Source organism: Lontra canadensis, unplaced genomic scaffold, assembly GCF_010015895.1.
Source record: "Lontra canadensis isolate GAN:19392208 unplaced genomic scaffold, GSC_riverotter_1.0 scaffold27, whole genome shotgun sequence".
Lineage (NCBI taxonomy): Eukaryota > Metazoa > Chordata > Mammalia > Carnivora > Mustelidae > Lontra > Lontra canadensis.
In genome coordinates, this window is record NW_022631021.1 from 16,960,334 (window position 1) to 16,984,217 (window position 23,884).

Below are 23,884 nucleotides of genomic sequence, written 5' to 3' on the forward strand. Positions count from 1 at the left end.
CCATTAAGGAACTTGACACTCTTCCTGTCTTGTAAATGTTAATTATTCCAGAATACATATTTGGATCATATAAAGGAGCTTTTGTTTTGTTTTAGAGAATTTAAGAAAAGCTGACATAATCAAATCTGAGTTATAGGAAAAACCCTTCCTTTCATTCCCTATTTGAAAAATATGAAAACCAGCTAACTACATAGTATTTCCAAAGGACCTAGTAGGCAGACCTAATCTGTGAAACTGTTGGTTTTCATGCTTTTGTAAAACGATATAAACAGGTGTCAATAAAATGCACAAGGCCAGCTTTATAATGGCCATGGGAACAATACTTTTAGTTGCACTTTTGTCAGTTTATGGACCATAATGTACTCACCACCCCAGCGCTCATCGCACACTGTAAAGAGAGTGGTTTTATTGGCTAAGCCGGGGAGCATGGTGCTGCACTCCATGACGATGGCCTGAGGAATCATTATAATGCAGGAGACGATCCAGATGATGACAATGCTGTTCCTGGCCCTCTTGGCTGTGCTCTTAAACATCAAAGGATGACAGATTGCATACCATCGATCCAAGGCAATGCAGCTCAGTGTGAGGACAGACACTGACACTGACACAGTCTAGAGAGGAAAAGAACATAGAACAAGAGAAGCCCTTGGTGTTAAATGGATCATTCTTAATATACTTATCGTAGTAGAGAAAGGGTCACACAGATAATCAGGTTCAAAGTTGTGAGAAAATATTTCATGTAAGGATTTTTAATAAATAATAATATTAAAAATATATTAGGTAAAGCAGCTTTCTTATTAAACATGATAAAGGTGTTATGAAAACATTGCAATCATTTTATGCTAAATGTGTTATATGACATGTCTTGCTTTTAAAATATCATATAGAAATTTGATTGCAGTGCATTTAATGAGCATTTTTTAAAAATTATGGATACCTCAGTCTATATTTTCAAATAACAAAAGTTATTTGTACATTGGTTCATTTCAAGCATGTTGTACCCATAGGCAAGTATTATGTTAGAAGCAAATTCTGTACGGATCTCCTCACCAGAGTTTGCTTATTGTTGGTGTGAACAACTGTCCTCTAAAACTCAAATAGGTTCATCTAGTCCAGATTTCCATAATTAATGCCATCATAAGTGGTACTTTAACTTGGAGCTTTAAGGAAATAGTAAAGACAACATGGTAAGCATGCCTATACCCACATGATCAGTTTATGTAATTATATGCAATATGTACTCCTAAATGGATGAACCACTGATTCCAGTATCACTCTCAAAATCCCATCTCTAAAAAGAAACCTCATTCCCTTTTCTTTTCTTCTCAGTACTTACAATAAGTATTATGTGATATAGTACAGTTATTTTCATTTAATTAATTTATTATCTGTCTTCTCTATTGGAACAAAGCTCTGTGGCAGGAAGGACTGCTCCTGTTTTTGTTTATTTTCACAACCTTGTCTCCATACCTACTTGCACAATGTTTGATGTGCTTAGTTTTTTTTTTTAACTTAAGAAATAGTTATAAGCCTCAATCTAAAGTAATAAATGTGCTCTGGTCCTTTTTCTCATATTTCTGTCCTGGTTGTATTGATCCCACCCTGTGTGGAAGGTGAGCCATCTCTATTTCTTACCTCAGGACCTTCTTTGTGGACGCATTGACTTCCAGTGCATATGACTGAAAAGGATCTAAGAGCCTGGGCAGTACAGGAGAAAAGTCTCTTGGCTAATAGTCAGGATGGCCAATCTGTTTTCCCTCTCCCACCATCTAGTTGTGCAGTGTTGGATTACCCATTTTATCGTGTTTTTTTTTTTTAAGATTTATTTATTTATTTGAGAGAGAGAGAAAGAGCACACATGTGTGTGCAACAGACAGGAGGCAGAGGGAGAGAATCTCAAGCAGACTCCCCGCTGAGCCCAGAGCCTGATATGGGGCTCAATCTCATAACCCATGAGATCATGACCTGAACAGAAATCACGAGTTGGGCACTTAACCGACTGAGCAACCGAGGCACCCCACCCATTTTACAGTTGTAAGCACATGTGTTGTTATTTTTTTCTGTTAAGTGAGTGAAACTTATAGGATACAATTCTTGTTACTCTGATTCTTTTGATTCTTTCTGGAAAAGGCAGTATAGTTTGAAATCAATTCTGCAACCAGGTTTCCTGAGTATGAATCCAATCTCACTTGATAAATGTATGATCTTGGCCAAGTTCCTTAACCTCTCTATACTATAGTTTTCTCATCTGTAAAACTGGATGATAATAGTGCCCAACCGTGGAATTACAGGGAGAGTAGTTGAGATGTGAAATGCCTAGCCCTGGTCTGTCCCATAAATGCTGTGTAAGTGGTAGTTATTACTTATTATGATTATGGCAGTGATTATGGTGATTATACTATTAGTTTTCTCTTCCATTCTCAAGCTTAGCAGTCTAGCTTTTAATTGGAACAGGCTGCTTTTTAGTGAGGAAAAAAAATCACGGAAATTATAAGTAAAAGCCTAAACTAGACTACATTATTGAAGGTTTAATTGCATTTTAAATGTAACTCTAAAGGCTGAACTCTATCAGAGAAAGTTTAGATTGGTTGATGACTCCTGAGAATTATCTGGTCCACCTTAGAGCTAATTCAAGTGTCCTTCTTAAACCAACCACTTTGCCTCCCAACTCTCATTTTTTCCCTTGCAAATATGCCAAGCACCCAGGGACCCCAATACTATTGGTAACTTGGGAATAGAACCCGTGGTACTTTAGATCTGCACAGCTGACCTTTCCTTGTTTCTGGGCTAGGGCTATACTTATCCCATTTAGCTATCAGAAGGGTAAAATGCTCAATAAGACTTAGTGATTTATCATTCATGAATTCTAATCAACATAAGTAAATGCGATAGAAATAACATGATTCAAGTTAAAAAATCATTTCTAGTATTTTCCTTTACTATTAAATAGTAATAATTAATTAAAAAATAGTTCACTTGAAAGACTGCCATCCAGTCAACCAAGGAACAGTCATCTGTTACATGAGAGAATATGCTGTTAATCTAACAGTGGGATCCATTGAATGGACCCTTGGCAATTGATGATTTAATATTCACTGTTTGACTACTGTATTTGCTGGTGCATAATACATACCAGCATCCAATTAACAACATTTTCTTGGGAGAGTATATAAAGTTGCATCTTATCCCGAGTGATTACAAATGAGTTTCTTACTGCTTTCACTTCTGGGAATGTACTTCTGTGTGCCTTTTTCACTTAGAATTTGATATTAGCTTAAATCAACTGGGTACCAAATCATTTGAGAATGAATCCAGTGGAGAGTATGAATGTTATAAATTAGGTGGGATAAGATGATGTGAATGTCTGCTATAGGTGCTCGACCTTTTATCCATACTATGGGCACTCTGTAGTCAGGGGAATGCTGGAGACTTGTTCCAGTAAATGATGAGTCTGTTCTATGCTAGCATATAGCTATGACAAAAGACCTCAAAGATCTATGGCAAGTAGAAATGGAAATTCAGGGGCACCTGGCTGACTCAGTCGGTATAGCATGAGACTCTTGATCTCTGGGTTGTGAGTTTAAGCCCCACATTGAGTATAGAGATTACATTAAAAATTTTTAAACTCCCCTGGGGATAAAAATATATTATATGTTTATAAAAAAATTTTTAAAAAGCATAAAAATTTTAAACTAAAGAAGAAGAGAGAGAGAGAAAGAAAAAAAAAAGAAATAAATTTTGTTATATCACAGATCTGGATAGAGGGACTGATAGGCTGGAAGGTGAAAAAGTGTTACTGAGAGTGAAGGAACCCTATTCCACCACCTATCACCCACCATCTCCATCTGAGGTGGCTTTTTGTTCTTTTCCTGACATTGCCTATGCAGAGCTTCTTCTGCAATTGAAAAAAAAAAAAAAAAGAAGTCACTCTAAAAAAGTAGCCAACTGCTCCTATAAGTGTGAGAAGAAAAATGAAACATGTCTTAATTTTCTAAGAAATTTATGTTAATTATATGATACACAGCCCAGTTAATGTTAATAGTCTTAGATTTACGGAGTTACTAAAGATACAAAAGCGTCATTTGAATTATTCAGCAAAGCTTTATTACATTTGTGAGATTTTTAAGATTTTTGAGCATTTTGAGAAGTGTTATTATATATCAGTCATAAACCTAAAGGTTTCTTTATATTGTATTTAGAAGAAAAAGGACATATAAGTCATAGAAAATTAATACATGTCCTAAGAATAACAAACATAACAGAATAACCTTAAAATCTGGCTGGATAAACACTTTTGTGATATGTTTTTAAACATTCAATGGGACATAAGTTTCATATCAGAGACTGATATGAAACTGAAACATCAGTTTCAGAATATCACAACTAAGGGAAAACAACTATTCAAATTCGAATGAACAGCTTATTGTCCATTGATACTGTTCATTCCATTTGGGGAAATTCTATGGAAAATGGGCAATAAATGTTGAGAGAATTTGAAGATATTAGTTTTACCAGGGCACCAAGTTTTTTGTGCATATATAATTTTTCATCAAGAAGTAGTGCTGAATGAGGTAATGACTGGGTCTAGTCTTTTTCACTTGACTTACATCTTGTAGTTACTCTGTAGTTTTCCTTGGCCTATGGAGGAGAGAATCAGTTGAGGTCTTGACTAGACAGGACACGATCTATAGAGAAGCTAACAAAATCTCTCAGGAAAAGAAGATGTTTCATCACTGTAGGACTTGTTAATAAGTTGTGCTAAATGAAATAGTACTATCAATAATTTTAAGAGGGACCCATGTCCTGCATCACTTACTGGATACACACTACATCCAGACGGTCCTTGAGTGTTCACAGAAGAGTCTGGAATACCTGGTCTAAAAGAAGTTATCATGTACATTAGAGCAGGACTGTACCTACTACAGGAAGATCCACTCCTCCCTCATCACCCCACTGTTCATTGAGGAATCTTCTAGTTTGTAGAGAGAGCATAAAGTATTCTCGCTCGGCCAGTGGAAGAGTCCGGAAAACAGCAGGTATCTTGAAACTTAAGAGGATCCCTCAAATTTTCCCCTGGGTGGTTATTAAAACCAAGAGATGGTAAAATATTAGAATTCTGGGTTATTTGTAATGTCATCTACGTCTCTACACAAAACTGTAAGACTAATTTGTTACTGATTTTTAAAAAACAAGGATACTTTTCTCTGTTGCTCAATGTACTACTTATCTCAAAACAGAAAAAGTTACTGAAATTTATTTTTGTAACATATTCATGGTTTTCATCTGATTGACACAAACTAACCTTTTAGCTAATGTTTGCAATAAAGCTTACAATGTCCATGGCATTTTACACTTGCTATTCTGTCAATGATGTCTAAACTTATCTAAAAGATTATCACTTTTCTTTATGAGGTTATTGAAAAACTATTGAGCTAAAGATCTCTTCAAAACACTTCAGATCCAAAGGCATAAATGAAACAAGATGGGATCCGGAGGGAGAGAAACCATAAGAGACTCTTAATCTCACAAAACAAACTGAGGATTGCTGGGGAGAGGGGGTAGGGAGAGGGTGGTTGGGTTATGGACATAGGGGAAGGTATGTGCTATGGTGAGTGCTGTGAAGTGTGTAAACCTGGCAATTCACAGACCTGTACCCCTGGGGCTAATAATACTTTATATGTTAATAAAAAATAAAAAATTATAAAAAATTAAAAACTTTAAAAAATAATAAAAAAAACCTTAAAAAAAATTTCAGATCCAAAAGCTTAATCAACATAATTTCTAGCAATGGGTTATTTATGTCTCCCCCAACTTTTGTTTTTAATTAAAACTTTATTTTGGGGCTAAATTTAAGATCACAGCAAAATTGAGGAGAAGGTACAGAGATTTCCTATACATTCCCTATCTGTCCCATTATCAACATCCCTCCACCAGAGTGGTACATCTGTTACAACCGATGAACCAACACTGACACCATCATCACAAGAAGCCCATAGTTTATATTTTGGTTCACTCTTAGTGGTGTACATTCTATGCATTTAGAAAAATGTATAATGACATGTATCCACAATTACACTATCATATCACAATCTTCTGTGCTCATCTCTGGCAACCATTTATCTTTTTTCTCTCTCTAGTTTTGTCTTTTTCAGAATGTCATATTATAGAAATCATGTAACATATAGTCTTCTCAGGTTCTTTTACTTAGTAATACACATTTGAGTTCCCACATGTCTTTTCATGGCTGGGCAGTTCATTTTAGTGCTGAATAATATTCTACCTGGATGTCTGGATGTACAACACTTAATTTATCCATTCACCTACTGAAGGACATCTTGTTTGCATCCCAGTTTTGGTGATTGTGAATAAAACTGCTATAAACATTTGTATGCAAGTTTTTGTGTAGATGTAAGTTTTCAACTCCTTTGGGTTAATACCAAGGAATGCAACTGTTGATCATATGAAGAGTATGTATAGTTTTATAGGAAACTCCCAGAGTGTGTATCAAAGTGCTGTACCATCAGCAGTAAATGAGAGCTCCTAGTGCTCCATATTCTCACCAGCATTTGGTGTTATCAGAGTTCTAGAATCTGGCCATTCTAATTGGTATATAGTGGTATTTCTTTGTTGTTTTAATTTGCATTTTGCTGATGAGGTATGTGAGGAACATCTTTTCACATACTTCTTTGCCATCTGTATATCTTATTTGATGAAGTTCTGTTAAGATCTTAAGGGCCATTTTTTTAAAAATTGGGTTATTTGTTTCCTTATTGTTGAGTTTTAAGTGTTCTTTGTATATTTTGTATTTCAGTCCTTTATTATATGTATCTTTTGAAAATATTTTTTTCTGGGTCTCTGTCTTCCCATTCTCTGGTCTTTCACAGAGTAGAAGTTTTTAATTTTAGTGAAGTTGGCTTATCAATTATTTCTTTCAAGGTACATGCCTTTGGTATCGTATCTAAAAAGTCATTAATATAACCCAAATCATCTAGGTTTTCTTCTTTGTTATCTTATAGGAGTTTTATAGTTTTACAATTTATACTCAGGTCTACAATCCATTCTGAGTTAATTTTTGTGAAGAATGTAAGGTCTGTATCTGATTTTGTTGTTGTTGTTGTTGTTGGCATGTCCAATTGTTCTACCTGCACCAATTTTTCATTATTGGCAGCATATTTTCATCCCTTCCAAATACTGTGATCACCATCTGGGAACTGGATGGAGTAGGGAATGAGGGGTGGAGGATGGTTACAAGAAGACAAGTGGAGAATGGCACAATCTCATTCACTGTCCAGTTGCTAAAGAGAATCCATCTCTTTGAGGGATGTGATTGTGTTCACTAGTTTGAAAACATTTCACTTTCAAAAATTTTTAGAGCTATCAGAATATCCATCACAAAATTATTCTCTGAAAGTATTTGTTCTCAAATTTTTTATGGTACGATTCATTATCATCCTTCTTTAATAATTGAATCACAAAGAACTTATGTATTTGTCTTGATGGCATACATTCAATAAAGCAGAACAGAGATTCCAAACCTGGTAGTATAATTTAGAACCAACACTAAAATCTGTTTACTGTATTTGCTTTGATCACATAGCTTTAATTTCTCAGTGTGAAACAAAACCACTTATAAAAATAGACAGAACTTGCTTATTTGAATGAGAAGAGCCTTAATCATTAATTTGTTCAATTTCCTCATTTTACAATGGAAAAATTAGACATCAAAGAAATAAAAGGGTTGTTCAGCATCTAATGACTTGAGGATTCTGTTGCTTTATCTTTTTTTACCCAGAACTTAACTTATTTACCCCAAAATATCAAGTATTACTTTTCTCAACTTTGCTAATTCTGTAAGCAAGTGTATTTGTCTCTTAGCTCACTAGTTAACCTAAAAGATGATTACAAGTGAAAATACTTTTCAATATTTAATAGAAAATACTTTTTCAGTAACTTCTGTGTTTGGATAAAAAGAAGTGTGAAAAACAATTACCTGTAAATATGGAATAACTTTACAGAGGGACTGTCCAAAGAACCAGGTCTCAGTGATGTCTACCACCAATGTGGCTGGGAGGCAGGTAATTGTCACGAGCACATCAGCCAGAGAAAGGTTGACTATGAAGTAGTTGGTTACCGTCCTCATGTGGTGGTTCTTCCACACTGCCACACAAACTAATTTGGGGGGGAAAAAGAATAGTTACTATTAAGGACTAAATATTCATATCCTCACAAAATTCATATGTTGAAATCTTAACACCCTGTATGATGGTATTAAGAGGTGGGTTTTTGGAGGTGAATAGATCATCATGGTAGAGCCCTCAAGAATGGGATTAGTGGGGCGCCTGAGTGGCTCAGTGGGTTAAGCCTCTGCCTTCAGCTCAGGTCATTATCTCAGGGGCATGGGATCAAGCCCCACATCAGGCTCTCTGCTCAGCAGGGAGCCTGCTTCCCCCTCTCTCTCTGCCTGCCTCTCTGCCTACTTGTGATCTCTCTCTCTCTGTCAAATAAATAAAATAAAAAATAAAATCTTAAAAAAAAAAAGAATGGATTAGTGTCCTTATAAAAGGGACTTCAGAGAGATCCTCTGATTCTCCCACTTCTTGAGGACAAAGTGAAAAAACTGTTGGCTATGAACCAAGAAATTGACCCTCACCAGACACTGAATCTGCCACATCCTTGATCTTGGACTTCTCAGATTCCAGAATTGTAAGAATTAAATTTATGTGGCTTAAAAGCCACCTAGTATGTGGTATTCTGTTATAGCAGCCCAAATAGACCAAGACAGTAACTATACAAAGAAAATAGGTACTGATCCTGTAAAGAGCACAAATAACTGTTGAAAAAGGAAGATGATGTAAGACTATACTGTTTTCATTGAATCAGTCAGTCTGTGTGAATGTCGAATCCATGCTTAACATCAGTTCATTTACCTTACAAGACATTTCTCAATGTATCATAATACTGCATTCATTTCTACTTGATTTTGAATTGTGATTCCCAGAAGTTTAAGAATGATCTTTGATTCTTTTTTCTATTCCCTCAGTGCTCAGCTTGTAGTAGAGACATAAGAAATATTTACTGAAGTGAGATGAATTAGGAGCCAGCTATTTTCAATGAACTGCAATATTTGCCTCAACCACGATGTTTACCCCATCTGTCCCAAACTCTGCATTTGGATCTTTTAACTGATGAAGAGGTTTAAAAGATAAAAGCCAACATTTTTTCAGCTCCTATTATTGGCAAACACTGGTCTATATGGTTCATATCCTTAAGTCATTTAATCTTGATAATCCCAAGGGAAGACATTGTTACCATCATTTTATACATGCAGTAATTGAGACACAGGGAATTTGTGCAGCTTGGCTAGGGACAAATGGCTCATATAACACAGAACTACAGCTATAACTGGGATTAAACACCAAGTAAGGGTTATATTTTTGTTGGGGGGGGTGAACTAGTTAGAACAAAGCACCCATAAACTCTAGAGACTCAGTCCTCTTTCCTCTCTATTACTCTTTTTTAAAAATTTTTTATTTTTTTAATTTTCTATAAACATATAATGTATTTTTATCCCCAAGGGCACAGGTCTGTGAGTCGCCAGGTTTACACACTTCACAGCACTCACCATAGCACATACCCTCCCCAATATCCATAACCCCACCCCCTCTCCCAAACCCCCTCCCTTCAACAACCCTCAGTTTGTTTTGTGAGATTAAGAGTCACTTATGGTTTGTCTCCCTCCCAATCCCATCTTGTTTCATTCATTCTTCTCCTACCCCCTTAACCCCCTGTGTTGCATCTCCACTTCCTCATATCAGGGAGATCATATGATAGTTGTCTTTCTCCGATTGACTTATTTCGCTAAGCATGATACCCTCTAGTTCCATCCACGTCGTCACAAATGGCAAGATTTCATTTCTTTTGATGGCTGCATAGTATTCCATTGTGTATATATACCACATCTTCTTTATCCATTCATCTGTTGATGGACATCTAGGTTCTTTCCATAGTTTGGCTATTGTAGACATTGCTGCTATAAAAATTCGGGTGCACGTCCCCCTTCGGATCACTATGTTTGTATCTTTAGGGTAAATACCCAGTAGTGCAATTGCTTGGTCGTAGGGTAGTTCTATTTTCAACATTTTGAGGAACCTCCAAGCTGTTTTCCAGAGTGGTTGCACCAGCTTGCATTCCCACCAACCCAGCATCACCTTGATGCCAAAACCAGACAAGGATCCCATCAAAAAAGAGAATTACAGACCAATATCCTTGATGAACACAGATGCGAAAATTCTCACCAGAATACTAGCCAATAGGATTCAACAGTACATTAAAAGGATTATTCACCACGACCAAGTGGGATTTATTCCAAGGCTGCAAGGTTGGTTCAACATCTGCAAATCAATTAGATACAATACATTAATAAGAAAAAGAACAAGAATCATATGATACTCTCAATAGATGCTGAAAAAGCATTTGACAAAGTACAGCATCCCTTCCTGATCAAAACTCTTCAAAGTGTAGGGATAGAGGGCACATACCTCAATATTATCAAAGCCATCTATGAAAAACCCACCGCAAATATCATTCTCAATGGAGAAAAACTGAAAGCTTTTCCGCTAAAGTCAGGAACGCAGCAGGGATGTCCATTATCACCACTGCTATTCAACATAGTACTAGAAGTCCTAGCCTCAGCAATCAGACAACAAAAGGAAATTAAAGGCATCTAAATCAGCAAAGAAGAAGTCAAACTATCACTCTTCGCAGATGATATGATACTCTATGTGGAAAACCCAAAAGACTCCACTCCAAAACTGCTAGAACTTGTATAGGAATTCAGTAAAGTGTCAGGATATAAAATCAATGCACAGAAATCAGTTGCATTTCTCTACACCAACAACAAGACAGAAGAAAGAGAAATTAAGGAGTCAATCCCATTTACAATTGCACCCAAAACTATAAGATACCTAGGAATAAACCTAACCAAAGAGGCTAAGAATCTATACTCAGAAAACTATAAAGTACTCATGAAAGAAATTGAGGAAGACACAAAGAAATGGAAAAATGTTCCATGCTCCTGAATTGGAAGAACAAATATTGTGAAAATGTCTATACTACCTAAAACAATCTACACATTTAATGCAATTCCTATCCTCTCTATTACTCTTGATGACCTCTAAACATCACCTCAAACAGACACATTTTTAAGTACTTTCAGAGTCAAGTCTTCTTCGTTGCCTCTCAGTTTATCCTCATTTTTAAAAGCTGTTCTATCTTATTCAATTGCTCTTTATGGAAAGAACATCCAGTTCCTCAATTCTCTGTCTTCCTCTGTGTGGTGTATCCAAAGGTTACATAATCACTGCCTCAAGAATTATATAGGTGTAAACACTGCTACCCACATCTATTGATGGGTTGCTTCACTGGCAATAACTGTGAATTTGCCTTGGGTACCATCAACATGTCAGAGCTGTCACCTATGCACCCAAATGATGCAGTGATTAGCAACCTTACAGAGTGGAGAAATAAAAGCACATTTTGTTAAATTTATGTCATTAAGTAGATTTCTTTTTGACAATTATGTCCACTTTATAAAAGTTTCATAAGCTGAAGAAACTGAAATTATCTTCGTCACCAAGAGATGCTAACTTAATAAAATCTCTGAATTCCTGAGGATTTAATTTTGAAAACTTCACATCTTTCTCTAATTCCAGTACATTAGTACCCAAAAACTCAGATGAACTTTGTTAGGGTAAACCATAGTCTTTATTATTTGAAAGTGATACTCATGAATGATTTACTTCCCAGAAGCACACACACACACACACACACACACACACACACACACAGGTATACTAGCAGTTGACTAACACATTACCACGGCTTGTTATGAGAAAATTAATATAAGCATTGTACCACTGATATTTAGTCAACAAATGGTCCAAATGATACAATTTTGGGTTTAGGAAAGAAAATAAGACTTAAAAAATACAAGCAGTTCTAGATTGACTCTCAATTCCCCATATGTTGGAAGAGAGACAATGATGGAAAGACAGTGTTAATGCATTATGACTAGCCAATATGAGAAAAGTATATTTTTAGGAAACATTTCTATACTATTTACTATTTATTCCACTATTATACTATTTACTATGTGTCATGCCCTGTTCTAAACAGTGTGAATTATTAAATAGTTAAATTCTCATTACATGTTAAGTGATTGCTATTACTATTTGTGTTTAACAGTTGTGAAACTGAGGCTAGAGAGATTAAGGAAACTACCTAAGGACAAACAGTTTATAAGTGCTAGAGCTTAGATTTAAATCTTATCCATTGTGCTATGCCATCCTAATATATCTTTTTTTGTTGTTGTTTTTTAGTATAGTTGACACACAATGTTACATTATTTTCAGGTATACCACTTAGTGATTTGTCAAGTTTATACATCATGTTATGTTCACCACAAATGTGGCTATACCATCTGTCTTGTTATATTACTATTACAGTATCATTGAGTGAATTTGTTAGGCTCTGCCTTTTGTTTCAATGATTTACTCCTTCCATTTGTTACATCTGATAAGGGGTTAATTAATATCCAAAATATATAAAGAACTTACACAACTCAACCCCAAAACAACAAACAATCTAATTTAAAAATAGGCAGAGGCCCTCAATAGTCATTTTTCCAAAGAAGGTATACAGATGGCCAACAGACATGTGAAAATATGCTCAACATCACTAATTGTCAAGGAAATACAGGCTGATATCCAAGATCTGTGAAGAATTCCTCAAATTCAACACACACAAAACAGATAATCATGTCAAAAAATGAGCAGGAGACATGAACAGACACTTCTGCAAAGAAGACATACAAATGGCTAACAGACACATGAAAAAATGTTCATCATCATTAGCCATCAGGGAGATTCAAATCAAAATCATATCGAGATACCACCTTACACCAGTTAGAATGGCCAAAATCAACAAGACAGTAAACAGCAAGTGTTGGAGAGGATGTGGAAAAAAGGGGAACCCTCTTACACTGTTGGTAGGAATGCAAGTTGGTGCAGCCACTTTGGAAAACAGTGTGGAGATTCCTTAAGAAATTAAAAACAGAGCTACCCTATTGCAATTGCACTACTGGGTATTTACCCCAAAGATACAGATGTAGTGAAAAAAGGGCCATCTGTACCCCAATGTTCATAGCAGCAATGGCTACAGTCGCCAAACTGTGGAAAGAACCAAGACACCCTTCAACTGATGAATGGATAAAGAAGATACGGTCCATATATAGAATGGAGTATTATGCCTCCATGAGAAAGGATGAATACCCAACTTTTGTATCATCACAGATGGGATTGGAAGAGATTATGCTGAGTGAAATAAGTCAAGCAGAGACAGTCAACCATCATATGGTTTCACTTACTTATGGAGCATAAGGAATAACATGGAGGATATTGGGAGATGGGGAGGAGAAGTGAGTTGGGGAAAATCAGAAGGGGAGACAAACCATAAGAGACTGTGGACTCTGAGAAACAAACTGAAGGTTTTGGGGGGTAGGGGGGCAGGTGGACAGGTGAACCTGGTGTTGGGTGTTAAGAAGGACACATATTGCATGGAGTACTGGGTGTGGTGCATAAACAATGAATTTTGGAACACATACACACACACAAATCAAATTAAGAAAAAGGGAAATACAAATAAAAAACACAATGAGATATCATCTCATACATGTTAGAATGGCTAAAATAAAAAAAAGAGAGAGAGAGAGAGAAAGAGATTGGAAGATGGCAGTGGAATTGGAGGACCCTAGGCTCACCTCATCCCACAAATACAATTAGATAACTATCAAATCATCCTAGATACCCCAGAAATTGACTTGAAGACTGGAGAACTAACTCCACAGTTAAAGGTAGAGAAGAGGCCACAAAAAGAGAGTAGGAAATGCAGAGATGAAATTTGTGAGAGAAAGAGATCATGGTCAATGTGGTGGGGAGGTAGCCCCAGTTGCAAACCTATCACGTAAGAAAGAAGAGCTAGAGATAGACTAGCACACAAGGGAGTACACAGGGAAAACAAATCTCCATAGCAATTATGTTGGAAAGCAAGAGGGGCTGGATTTTGTGAGTTCTTCCAAACAGCAGAGCTTAAAGCCTGGAATTTTATATTCAGTGGGCTTTACTGGAACAGAGCCTGAAGGACACTGGGGCTGCTCTTAGAGAAAAGGAAGGGCAAATAGCCTGAAGCCATAAAGCATGGAAACAGAAATCTGAAGTGTACTTGGGGCACACAGTGGGAGATTATTCATTCACCTCAGAGCATGTTCCAAAGAGGCAGCATTCAAGAAGAGACTCTTACAGGAACAAAGGAATTGGACAATGCCATTTCCCTCCCTCATCCCTTAGCATAAGTACATGGCTACCTGTGGGAAATAGCACAGTGTCCACACTGGCTACCTAACTTGCTTACATCAAGACCCACATCAAACTCCAGTGGAGCTGCCCCTCCCAATCATGCTGTTCTCAGTCTCAACACAGTGCCTCACTCACCCCCAGAAAAAGTGACCCAATCCCTTGCTCACACTGTGTTTCCCAATGTAGGAGTTTTGGAGAGTCTCACTTCTTAAAGCCACAGTGACAGAACTTATTTCATAAATAGACCAGACCACACCTAGTTAAAATATGTTACATTCCAGCCAGGGACCAAACACTGCCCACAATGGGCAATGAAAGCCTCTGGTGATGACTGACCTGAAGGACAAAGCAACAAGGACAAAATAACAGAGCACACACAGCACACATGGAGACACTCCTGGAAGCGCCAGGCCCTGGAGAACATGGGACACTATACAGCAAGGCACTACACAACCTCTTTTTCATAATGCCATTACCTTCAAGAATAGGAGATGTAGCTGACTTTCTTAACACATAGAAAAAGGCATAGTGATTTAGACAAAATGAGGAAGACAGAGGAAGTTATTCCAAAAGAAAGAATAGGACAAGGCCACCTCAGGAGATCTAAGCAAAAACAGATATAAGTAACGTATCTAATAGAGAATTTAAAGTAATGATCACAAGGATACTTCCTGGACTTGAGAAAGTGTAGAAGACATGAATGAGATCTTTAACACAGAAAGGAAATAACATAGCAGAGAGAGAAGGCTCAATAAACAAAATGAGAAACATGCTTGATGGAATGAACACTAGGCTGGAAGAGGTAGAAGAATGAATCAATGACCTAGAAGATAGAGTAATGGAAAGTACTCAAGATGAACAAAAGGGAGAGGAAAAAAAAGATTTTTGCAAAATGAGAATAGACTCTGAGAACATGGTGACTCCATCAAATATAATAACATTCAGATTACAGGAGTCCCAGAAGAAGAAGGAGAGAGAAAAGGGGGCAGATAATTTATTTGAAGAAATAATAGCTGAAAATTCCCCAAATCTGGGAAAGGAACAGATATCCAGATTCAGAAGGCACAGAGAACTTCCATCAAAGTCAATAAAAGCTGATCCATCCAAGATACACTGTAACTAAATTGGCAAAATAGAGTAATAAAGAAAAAAAATTAAAAGAGATAACTTATAATAAAAAACTCATAAAGCTAGCAAAGAATTTTCAGCAGAAACTATCCAAGCCAGAGGGGAATAGCATGATCTATTTTAAGTACTGAATGGGAAAAAATACGCAGCCAAGAATAGTCTATCCACCAAAGTTATCAGCCAGAATAGAAGGAAAAATAAAGAGTTTTCCAGACAAAAATTAAAGGAGTTCATGACAACAAACCAGCCCTGTAATAAATATTAAAGGGTACTCTTTGAGGGTAATGAAGAGAACAAGAGTGATGGTATAAAGGTAGGAAACACGAACACAAAATCAGTAAAAATGAATATTTCTATAAAAACATCAAAGAACTCACAAAGTAAAAGAATGTAAAAAATAAAAATATATACCTAAAATGTGAAGAGGACAGGAGTAAGAATGTGTTCAAACTTAAAAGACCATCAACTTAATATAGACTGCTATATGCAGAAGAGGTTTTTTACAAACTTAATGGTAATCCATATCAAAAACCACTAATAAACATACAGAGAATAGAGAGAAAGAAATCCAAGTATATCACTGAAGAAAATCAACAAACCATGAAAGAGAGAAAGATAAAAAAGAATCAGAGAAAATCTTCAGAAATAACTACAAAACAAGTAATAAAAAGACAGTACATATCTATCAATAATTACTTTAATATAAATGGACTAAAGCTTCAATCAAAAAGCATTGAGGTGACAAAATGGATAAAAAAAACAAGACTCATCTATATGCTGCCTATAAGAGACTCATTTCAGACCTAAAGACACTTGCAGTTTGAAAGTAAAAGGATGGATGGGGATGCCTAGGTGGCTCAGATGGTTAAGCATCTGCCTTTGGCTTAGGTCATGATCCCAGGATCCTGGGACTGAGCCCCTTGTTGGGCTTCCTCTTCAGTGGGGGACATGCTTGTCCCTCTCCTCCCCACTTGTGCTCTCTCTATTGCTATTATCTCTCTCAAATAAGTCAATAAAATCTTAAAAAAAGAAAGTGAGAGGATGGAGAAATATCTATCATGTAAATGGTTATAAAAAAAAGTCAGACTAGCAATACTTATATCAGACAAAATAGACTTTAAAATAAACATTGTAATAAGAGACAAAGGACACTAAGTAATAATAAAGGGGATAATACAATAAGAAGATATAACAATTGGGAATATTCATGTACCCAACATAAGAGCACCCAAATACATTACACAGTTAATAATAAACACAAAGGATATAACTGGTAATAATACAGTAATAGTAAGGGACTTTAACACCCCACTTACATCAAAAGACAAGTCATCTAAACAGAGGATCAACAAGAAAACAATGGCTTTGAGTAACTAGACTAAATGGATACAACGGATATATTCAGAACATTCCATCCTAAAACAGCAGAATACACATTCTCTTCAAGAGCAAATGTAACATTCTCCAAAATAGATCACATAGTAGTCCACAAAACAAGCCTCAATAAATTATAAAAGACTGAAGTAATACCATTTATCTTTTCTGACCACAATGCTATAAAACTAAAACTCAATCACAAGAAAAAAATCTGAAAAGACCACAAATAGATGGACGTTAAATAACATGCTATTAAACAATGAATGAGTCAACCAGGAAATAAAAGAAATAAAAAAGTACATGGAAACAATGAAAATAAAAACACAATGGTCCAAAACCTTTGGGACGAAGCAAAATTGTTTCTAAATGTGAAGTTTATAGCAATACAGCCCTACCTCAAGAAGCAAGAAAAATCTCAACTAAACAACATAACCTTACATCTAAAGGAGGTAGAAAAAGAACAACAAAAAACATAAAACCTTCAGAAGGAAAAAAATAACAATAAAGATTAGAGCAGAAATAAATGATATATAAACTTTGAAAAAAATAGGACGGATTAATGAAATCAGGAGCTGGTTCTTTGAAAAAAACAGTAAAACTGATAAACCTCTACCCAGACCTATTGAGGAAAAAAGAGGGAAAGAACTCAAATAAATAAAATCACAAATGAGAGAAGAGAAATAGCAAACAACACCACAGAAACATAATTACAAGAGAATATTATGAAAAACTATATACTGACAAATTGGACAAGGAAAAGAAATGGATAAATTCCTAGAAACATATAAACTACCAAAAGTAAAACAGGAAGAAGTAGAAAATTTGAACAGATCAATTGCTAGCAAAGAAATTAAATCAGTAATCAAAAAATTTCCAACAAACAAAAGTACAGGACCAGATGGTTTTACAGGCAAATTCTATCAAGCATTTATAGAAGAGTCAATAACTATTCTTCTCAAGTTAGCCTAAAAAATAGAAAAGAAAGGAAAACTTCCAAATTCATTCTATGAGGTCAGCATTATTCTGATACCAAAACCAGAGAAAGACCACTAATAAAGAGAACTACCAGCCAGTATCCCTGATAAACATAGATGCAAATATCATTAATAAAACACCAGCAAACTGAATCAGCAATACATTAAAAAAAAAAAACACTCCCCATGATCAAGTGGGATTTGTTCCTGGGATGCAAGGGTGGTTCGCAAATCAATCAACATGACATACCACATCAATAAGAGAAAGGATAAGAACCATATTATCATTTCAGTAGATTTGGAAAGACCTTTTGACAGAGTACAACATCCACCCATGATAAAAACCCTCCACAAAATAGGTTTAGAGGTAACATACCTCAACATAATAAAGACCATATATGAAAAACCCACAGTTAACATCATCCTCAATGGGGAAAGCCTGAGAGCCTTTCCTGTACAGCCACAACAAGACAAGGATGTTCACTCTCATAAATCTTATTCAACATAGTAATGAAAGTCTTAGCCTCAGTAATCACACAACAAAAATAAATAAAAGGTATCCAGATCAGCAAGGAATAAGTAAAACTTTCACTACTTGCAGATGACATGATGCTATATATAGAAAACAAAGACACCACTAAAAAATTGTAAGAACTAATAAACAAACTCAGTAAGTTGCAGGATACAAAATCAATGTACAGAAATCTGTTGCATTTCTATACACTCATAATGAAACAGCTGAAAGAAAAATTAAGAAGATAATTTCATTTAAAATTTCACACAAAATAATAAGATTTCACACAAAATAATAAGATACTGAGGAATAAACCTAACCAAAGAGGTAAAAGATCTGTACTCTGAAAACTATAAAACACTGATGAAAAAACCCTAAGACAACACAAAGAAATGGAAAGACCTTTCATGGACTGGAAGAGCAAATATTGCTAAAATGTCTACCCAAAGCAATCTACACATTTAATGCAATCGTTATCAAAATTCCGACATAAAAGTCCTCAAAGGGAACATAGGCAGTAACGTCTTTTGACATCGACTATAGCAACTTTTTTCTAGGTATGTCTCCTGAAGCAAGGGAAACAAAAGCAAAAATAAACTATTGGGACTATATCAAAATCAAAAGCTTATGCAAAGTGAAGGAAACAATCAAGAAAACTAAAAGGCAACTTACAGAATAGGAGAAAATATATGCAAATGAATGTCTAACAAAGGGTTAGTATCCCAAATTTGTAAAGAATTTATAAAACTCAAAACCAAATAATCCAATTAATAAATGGACATGAACAGGCATTTCTCCAAAGAAGACATAGAGATGGCGAACAGACACAAGAAAAGATGTTCATCATCATTTACCTTCAGGGAATGCAAATCAAAACCACAATGAGATGTTACCTCACATCTGTCAGAATGGCTAAAATCAACAAAAGAAACAGGTATTGGTGAGAATGTGGAGAAAAGGATTACTCACACATTCCCACTGTTGCTGTGAATGAAAACTGGTGTAGCCACTGTGGAAAATCATATAGATTTTCCTCAAAAAATTTTTGTTTGATATTTTATTTATTTATTTGACAGAGAGAGAGTGAGAGAGAGAGGAGGAGAGAGTACATAAGCAGGGGGAGTGGCTGACAGAGGAAGAAGCAGATGCTCTGTGAAGCAGAGAGTGTGATGTGGGGTTCGATCCCAAAACCCTGAAATCATGACCTGAGCCAAAGGCAGATACTCAACTGACTAAGCCACCCTAGTGCTCCATAAAAAGTTAAAAATAAAAATACCCTATTATCCAGCAATCACACTACTGGGTATTTACCCAATAATACAAAAACACTAATTCAAAGGAATACACGCACCCTATGTTTATAGGATCATCATTTTTTACAACAGCCAAACTACAGCAGCAGCCCAAGTGTACACTAATTGACAAATAAATAAAGGAGATGTGGTACATATATACAATGAAATATTATTCAGCCATGAAAAGAATGAAATCGTGCCATTTGCAATGACGTGGCTGGAACTAGAGTATGTAATGCTAAGTGAAATAAGTCAGTCAGAGTAAGACAGATACCATGTGATTTCACTCACCTGTGGAATTCAAGAAACAAAACAAATGAGCAAAGGGGAAAAAAAGGACAGAGACAAATCAAGAAGCAGACTCTTAATTATAGAGAACGGAGGGGAGTGGGTGGAGGCATAGGTGAAATAGGTGATGGAGACTAGGAATGAACTTGTGATGAGCACCGGGTGATGTATGGAAATGTTAAATCACTATATTGCACACTTGAAACTAATATAACACTGTAAATTAACTAAGTGGAATTAAAGAAAAAATAAAAAGGCCAGAAAAAAAAAAACAAGAAAACAAGAAACAAATATTAGACCAGTATTGGCAAGGATGCAGAGAAAAAGGAACTCTCATGCACTGTTGGTGAAATATAATTTGGTACAATATTAAAAGCCACAATTTTAAAAAGTTTTCAAAAAACTAAAAATAGAAATACCATATGATCTAATGAAATTCCACTATTGGGTATTTACCCACATAAAATGAAAATACTAACTCAAAAAGATATACATACCCCTGTGTTTATTATAGCATTATTCACCGTAGCCAAACTATGGAATCAACCATCTTAATATATCTCTGAAATAGAAGTTGAAAAGGAAGCTGTCATGTCACTGTTTGACAGCCCTTCACCATAGGTCCATAGAATTTGGAAGCTGGAGATCATTCAGTCTAAATTGACATCTGATGTATAAATCATCTCTGCAACATTCCTGATCCATTCCATTTGAATATTTTTAATAGTGAGGAAATCACAACTTGCTAGAGCCCTTGAGTTCTTTTTGTGGTGGTTTTAGCTATAGGAAGTTCTTGTTCATGTTAAGTTGATATCTGCCTTTGTGTAATTTTCATGGCTTCTTAATTCTTTTCTCGAACTCAAGGAATAAACCTTATCCATTTTTTCTTACATTTTACCTGTATTTGTTTCTAGGGCTCCTGTAACAAAGTACTACAAATTGGGGGTCTTAATCCAACATAAATTGGCTGTTTCCTAAATCTGGATAATAAAAGTATTGGTATTAAGAGGTGACCAGGTGTGATATTAATTAGCGTGTCACTGAGCACCTTGAAAAGATCTGTGCTACATATAGCAATTTCATTTTAAGCATTTTCAAATCTATTTAATTTTTATAATGTTAAAATAAGGTATAAACATTATGCTAACCGAATTAAGTCATACACAAAGGCTAGTAATTGCATGGTTCCACTTAATGTGAAGTACTTAAAGTAATCAAATTCATTGAGACAGTAGAACGGTAGTTGCCAGAAGCTGGGAAGAGGGGAAAATAAGGTGTTATTTTTAAGGGGAAGAGAGTTTCAGTTTTGTAGGACAGAAAAGTTCTGGAGATGATGGTGATGGCTGCACAATGTGAATATACTCAATGCCACTGAACGATAAAATGGTTAAAATGGTAAATTTTAAGTCATGTGTATTTTACCATAATTTAAAAAATTTCATGATAAAAGGATCATAAAATGGAAAATAAATTTTTGAATCATAATGATGTCCCTCAAAAATCTTTTTTTTTTTTAATGTGGGTCTTGAACTCACAACCCTGAGATCCTGCAATCAAGACCAGAGCTGATCAAAGTCAGACGCTTAACCAACTGAGCCACCTATGTGCCTCAAAAATCTTAAACACAGATTGAAAATGCCAGGGGACAATCTTAATTACACATTTCATAGTTTTTTTAAATGAATAGCTAAATAGTGAAATGCAATTATTCACCAATATTATACTTCTAATGTATTAATGGCAGTTTTAAGATGACAATCACATGATTCTATATACCTTTTTTATTATTTGTAAAACCAAGGTATTATTAGTATGTTGTAATATTATAATTTGGATATATCTTAATGAAATATTGTTAATTTATTGGTTGTTTATTTACACATATGTATATAGGTATATAAGATGGTAATTCTTTGATTATATTACATATGTGTAAGATGGTTAAACATGTCAGAAAACTTAAAAAAAAATAGTGTAGTTCCACCCTTTGCCACAAAGTGTCAGTGAAAGTCTTAGAAACTGCTTATCCTGTTCTTTAATGTTATTTTAAACATTAAATTATCTACAAAATTCTTCATGCAGTCAAATGCATTAAAATTCATTATAATGTAGATAAAAATATATTTGTTTCAATTAGGATTTTCTAGACCAAAAACAATTTCTAACACAGGATACAATGGCCCACATCTTTTAAACTACATATAAATAAATGAGTTAGCTGAAATAAAACCATTTTTCTAAATGGAAACAACAACAATAAAAGGAATTGAATACACATGGAAGATAGTCTATAACTTCTGCAAGAAATCTATCGTGAAAGCAGGTCATGGAATGGGGCATCTAGAATCATTAAAGAGTATAAATTTAAGAAGCAAGAAAGTTGATTTCTAGTCTAGCCCTAAAAGGGTAAAACAAATTGCATGAAATCCTGAGGCATTTTCCTTTTTTTCACCTTTAGTGCACTTCACAACTCTGGTATTGGTCCATCTTCCTACTGTTAGTTTTGCCTTTTTCTCTTCCTGGCCCAGTAGGCCAATATACCTGGCTCAATCTCCCATTCTCCACCTCCACACCTTGGCAACATTGTCTATAAATCTCTCTGTCTGTGCTCAAAAGAACAGTAAGCAAATGTGTCACTTCTTTTTCTGCAAGTCTGACAGAGGGGACACTACCAAGAGGCAGTATGTGTGAAATGTGCCACCCAAAAGGATATTTAATATTAACAGAAAGCAAACAAAACAAACAAAAAAAACCACCCATGACTATAAATGAAAATATAACAATATATTTAAAATACATCTCTGTTTTTGTTTCCTCAAGAAAATATAGAAGTCTATAATTTGACAAATATGTTCTCACTGGTACCTGTTTTTTATGCTAATGAGGCAGGGAATTCTCATGGAGACTAATGATGTCACTGTGGTGTTGATACCAGGGAGGTAGTGTGGGGGCATAATTAAGAAACCACAGTTTATAAATTGGGAAGAGATTTAGACAGTATTATCACAAACACAAATGTGCAGGGAGGAACTGTACACAGAAGAATGTTATAAAATAGAAAGACAAAAGAGATAATAATTTATAGGAATTAAGTCCAAAGGAAATTCTTCAGAGAGGTAAAAATACAGTGAGAAAAGTGGGAAACTAGATTCGACTTTTTGGCTGTCTGAGAATGGTATGTTTGCTTTCAGGGAGAGGCTGAACCACAAACTGACACCAATACTTTGTATGGGAGCTTCCAGAGACCAAAACCATGCTGCTACTAATAGGTATTGCTAATCCTTTATGGCTGACCTATACGAAGGTTAGGAGGGCGGAAGACAACATGATCTTAGCATCTGCAGTTTTATTAATGGCTATATTGGGTAGCTATAACTTGACTTCAGTGGAATTTCTTTGGTGGGATATATCAACTTTATGGTTATCCAGGTCTCATTATTTTTTACAGATAAATCACTAGAAGTTCCTCTCCCCAGTGCAGGCATCTGGATCTCTACCTCATCATCAGAGCAGTTCAGAGACATAAAGTCAGACCTTGTCTTCAGTCCCTTCGTACTACTTAACACACAAGTGACTTTTCCTTTCCTGGATGTTTGACTTCTGTTTATCTTAATGCCTACAGTGAACTTATCTTTTGGGTCTTGTTTGTAGAAATATTTTTCCTTGTATATCATATATATATATATATATATATATATATATATATATATCTTAAATACTCTTGTCTTTTTCTCCCATATTCTTTAGACTTTGTTATTACTTACTTTCACAAGTCTCATTTTCATTTCTAGGAGACCAGTTCCCAGAGTTAAAACTCTAGTTCTTGGCTCTCCTTTGCTTTTCATATTAGAACTTCTAACTATAATGTTTTTATCTTCTAGTTTTTCCATCTTTACT

General features: G+C 35.4%; 1 protein-coding gene across 2 annotated transcripts in view; it reads right to left on the reverse strand.

Moving 5' to 3' along the window:
• Positions 1 to 23,884, reverse strand: part of HCRTR2 (hypocretin receptor 2) — a 108,764-nt gene that overhangs the window by 30,520 nt on the left and 54,360 nt on the right. For both annotated transcript variants that reach the window (XM_032864506.1, XM_032864505.1), the window contains exons 2-3: positions 7,991 to 8,169; positions 368 to 611 (exon numbers count right to left, since the gene is read on the reverse strand). In XM_032864506.1, the coding sequence (XP_032720397.1) occupies positions 368 to 611; positions 7,991 to 8,169 (423 nt within the window). The remainder of the gene's footprint in view (positions 1 to 367; positions 612 to 7,990; positions 8,170 to 23,884) is intronic.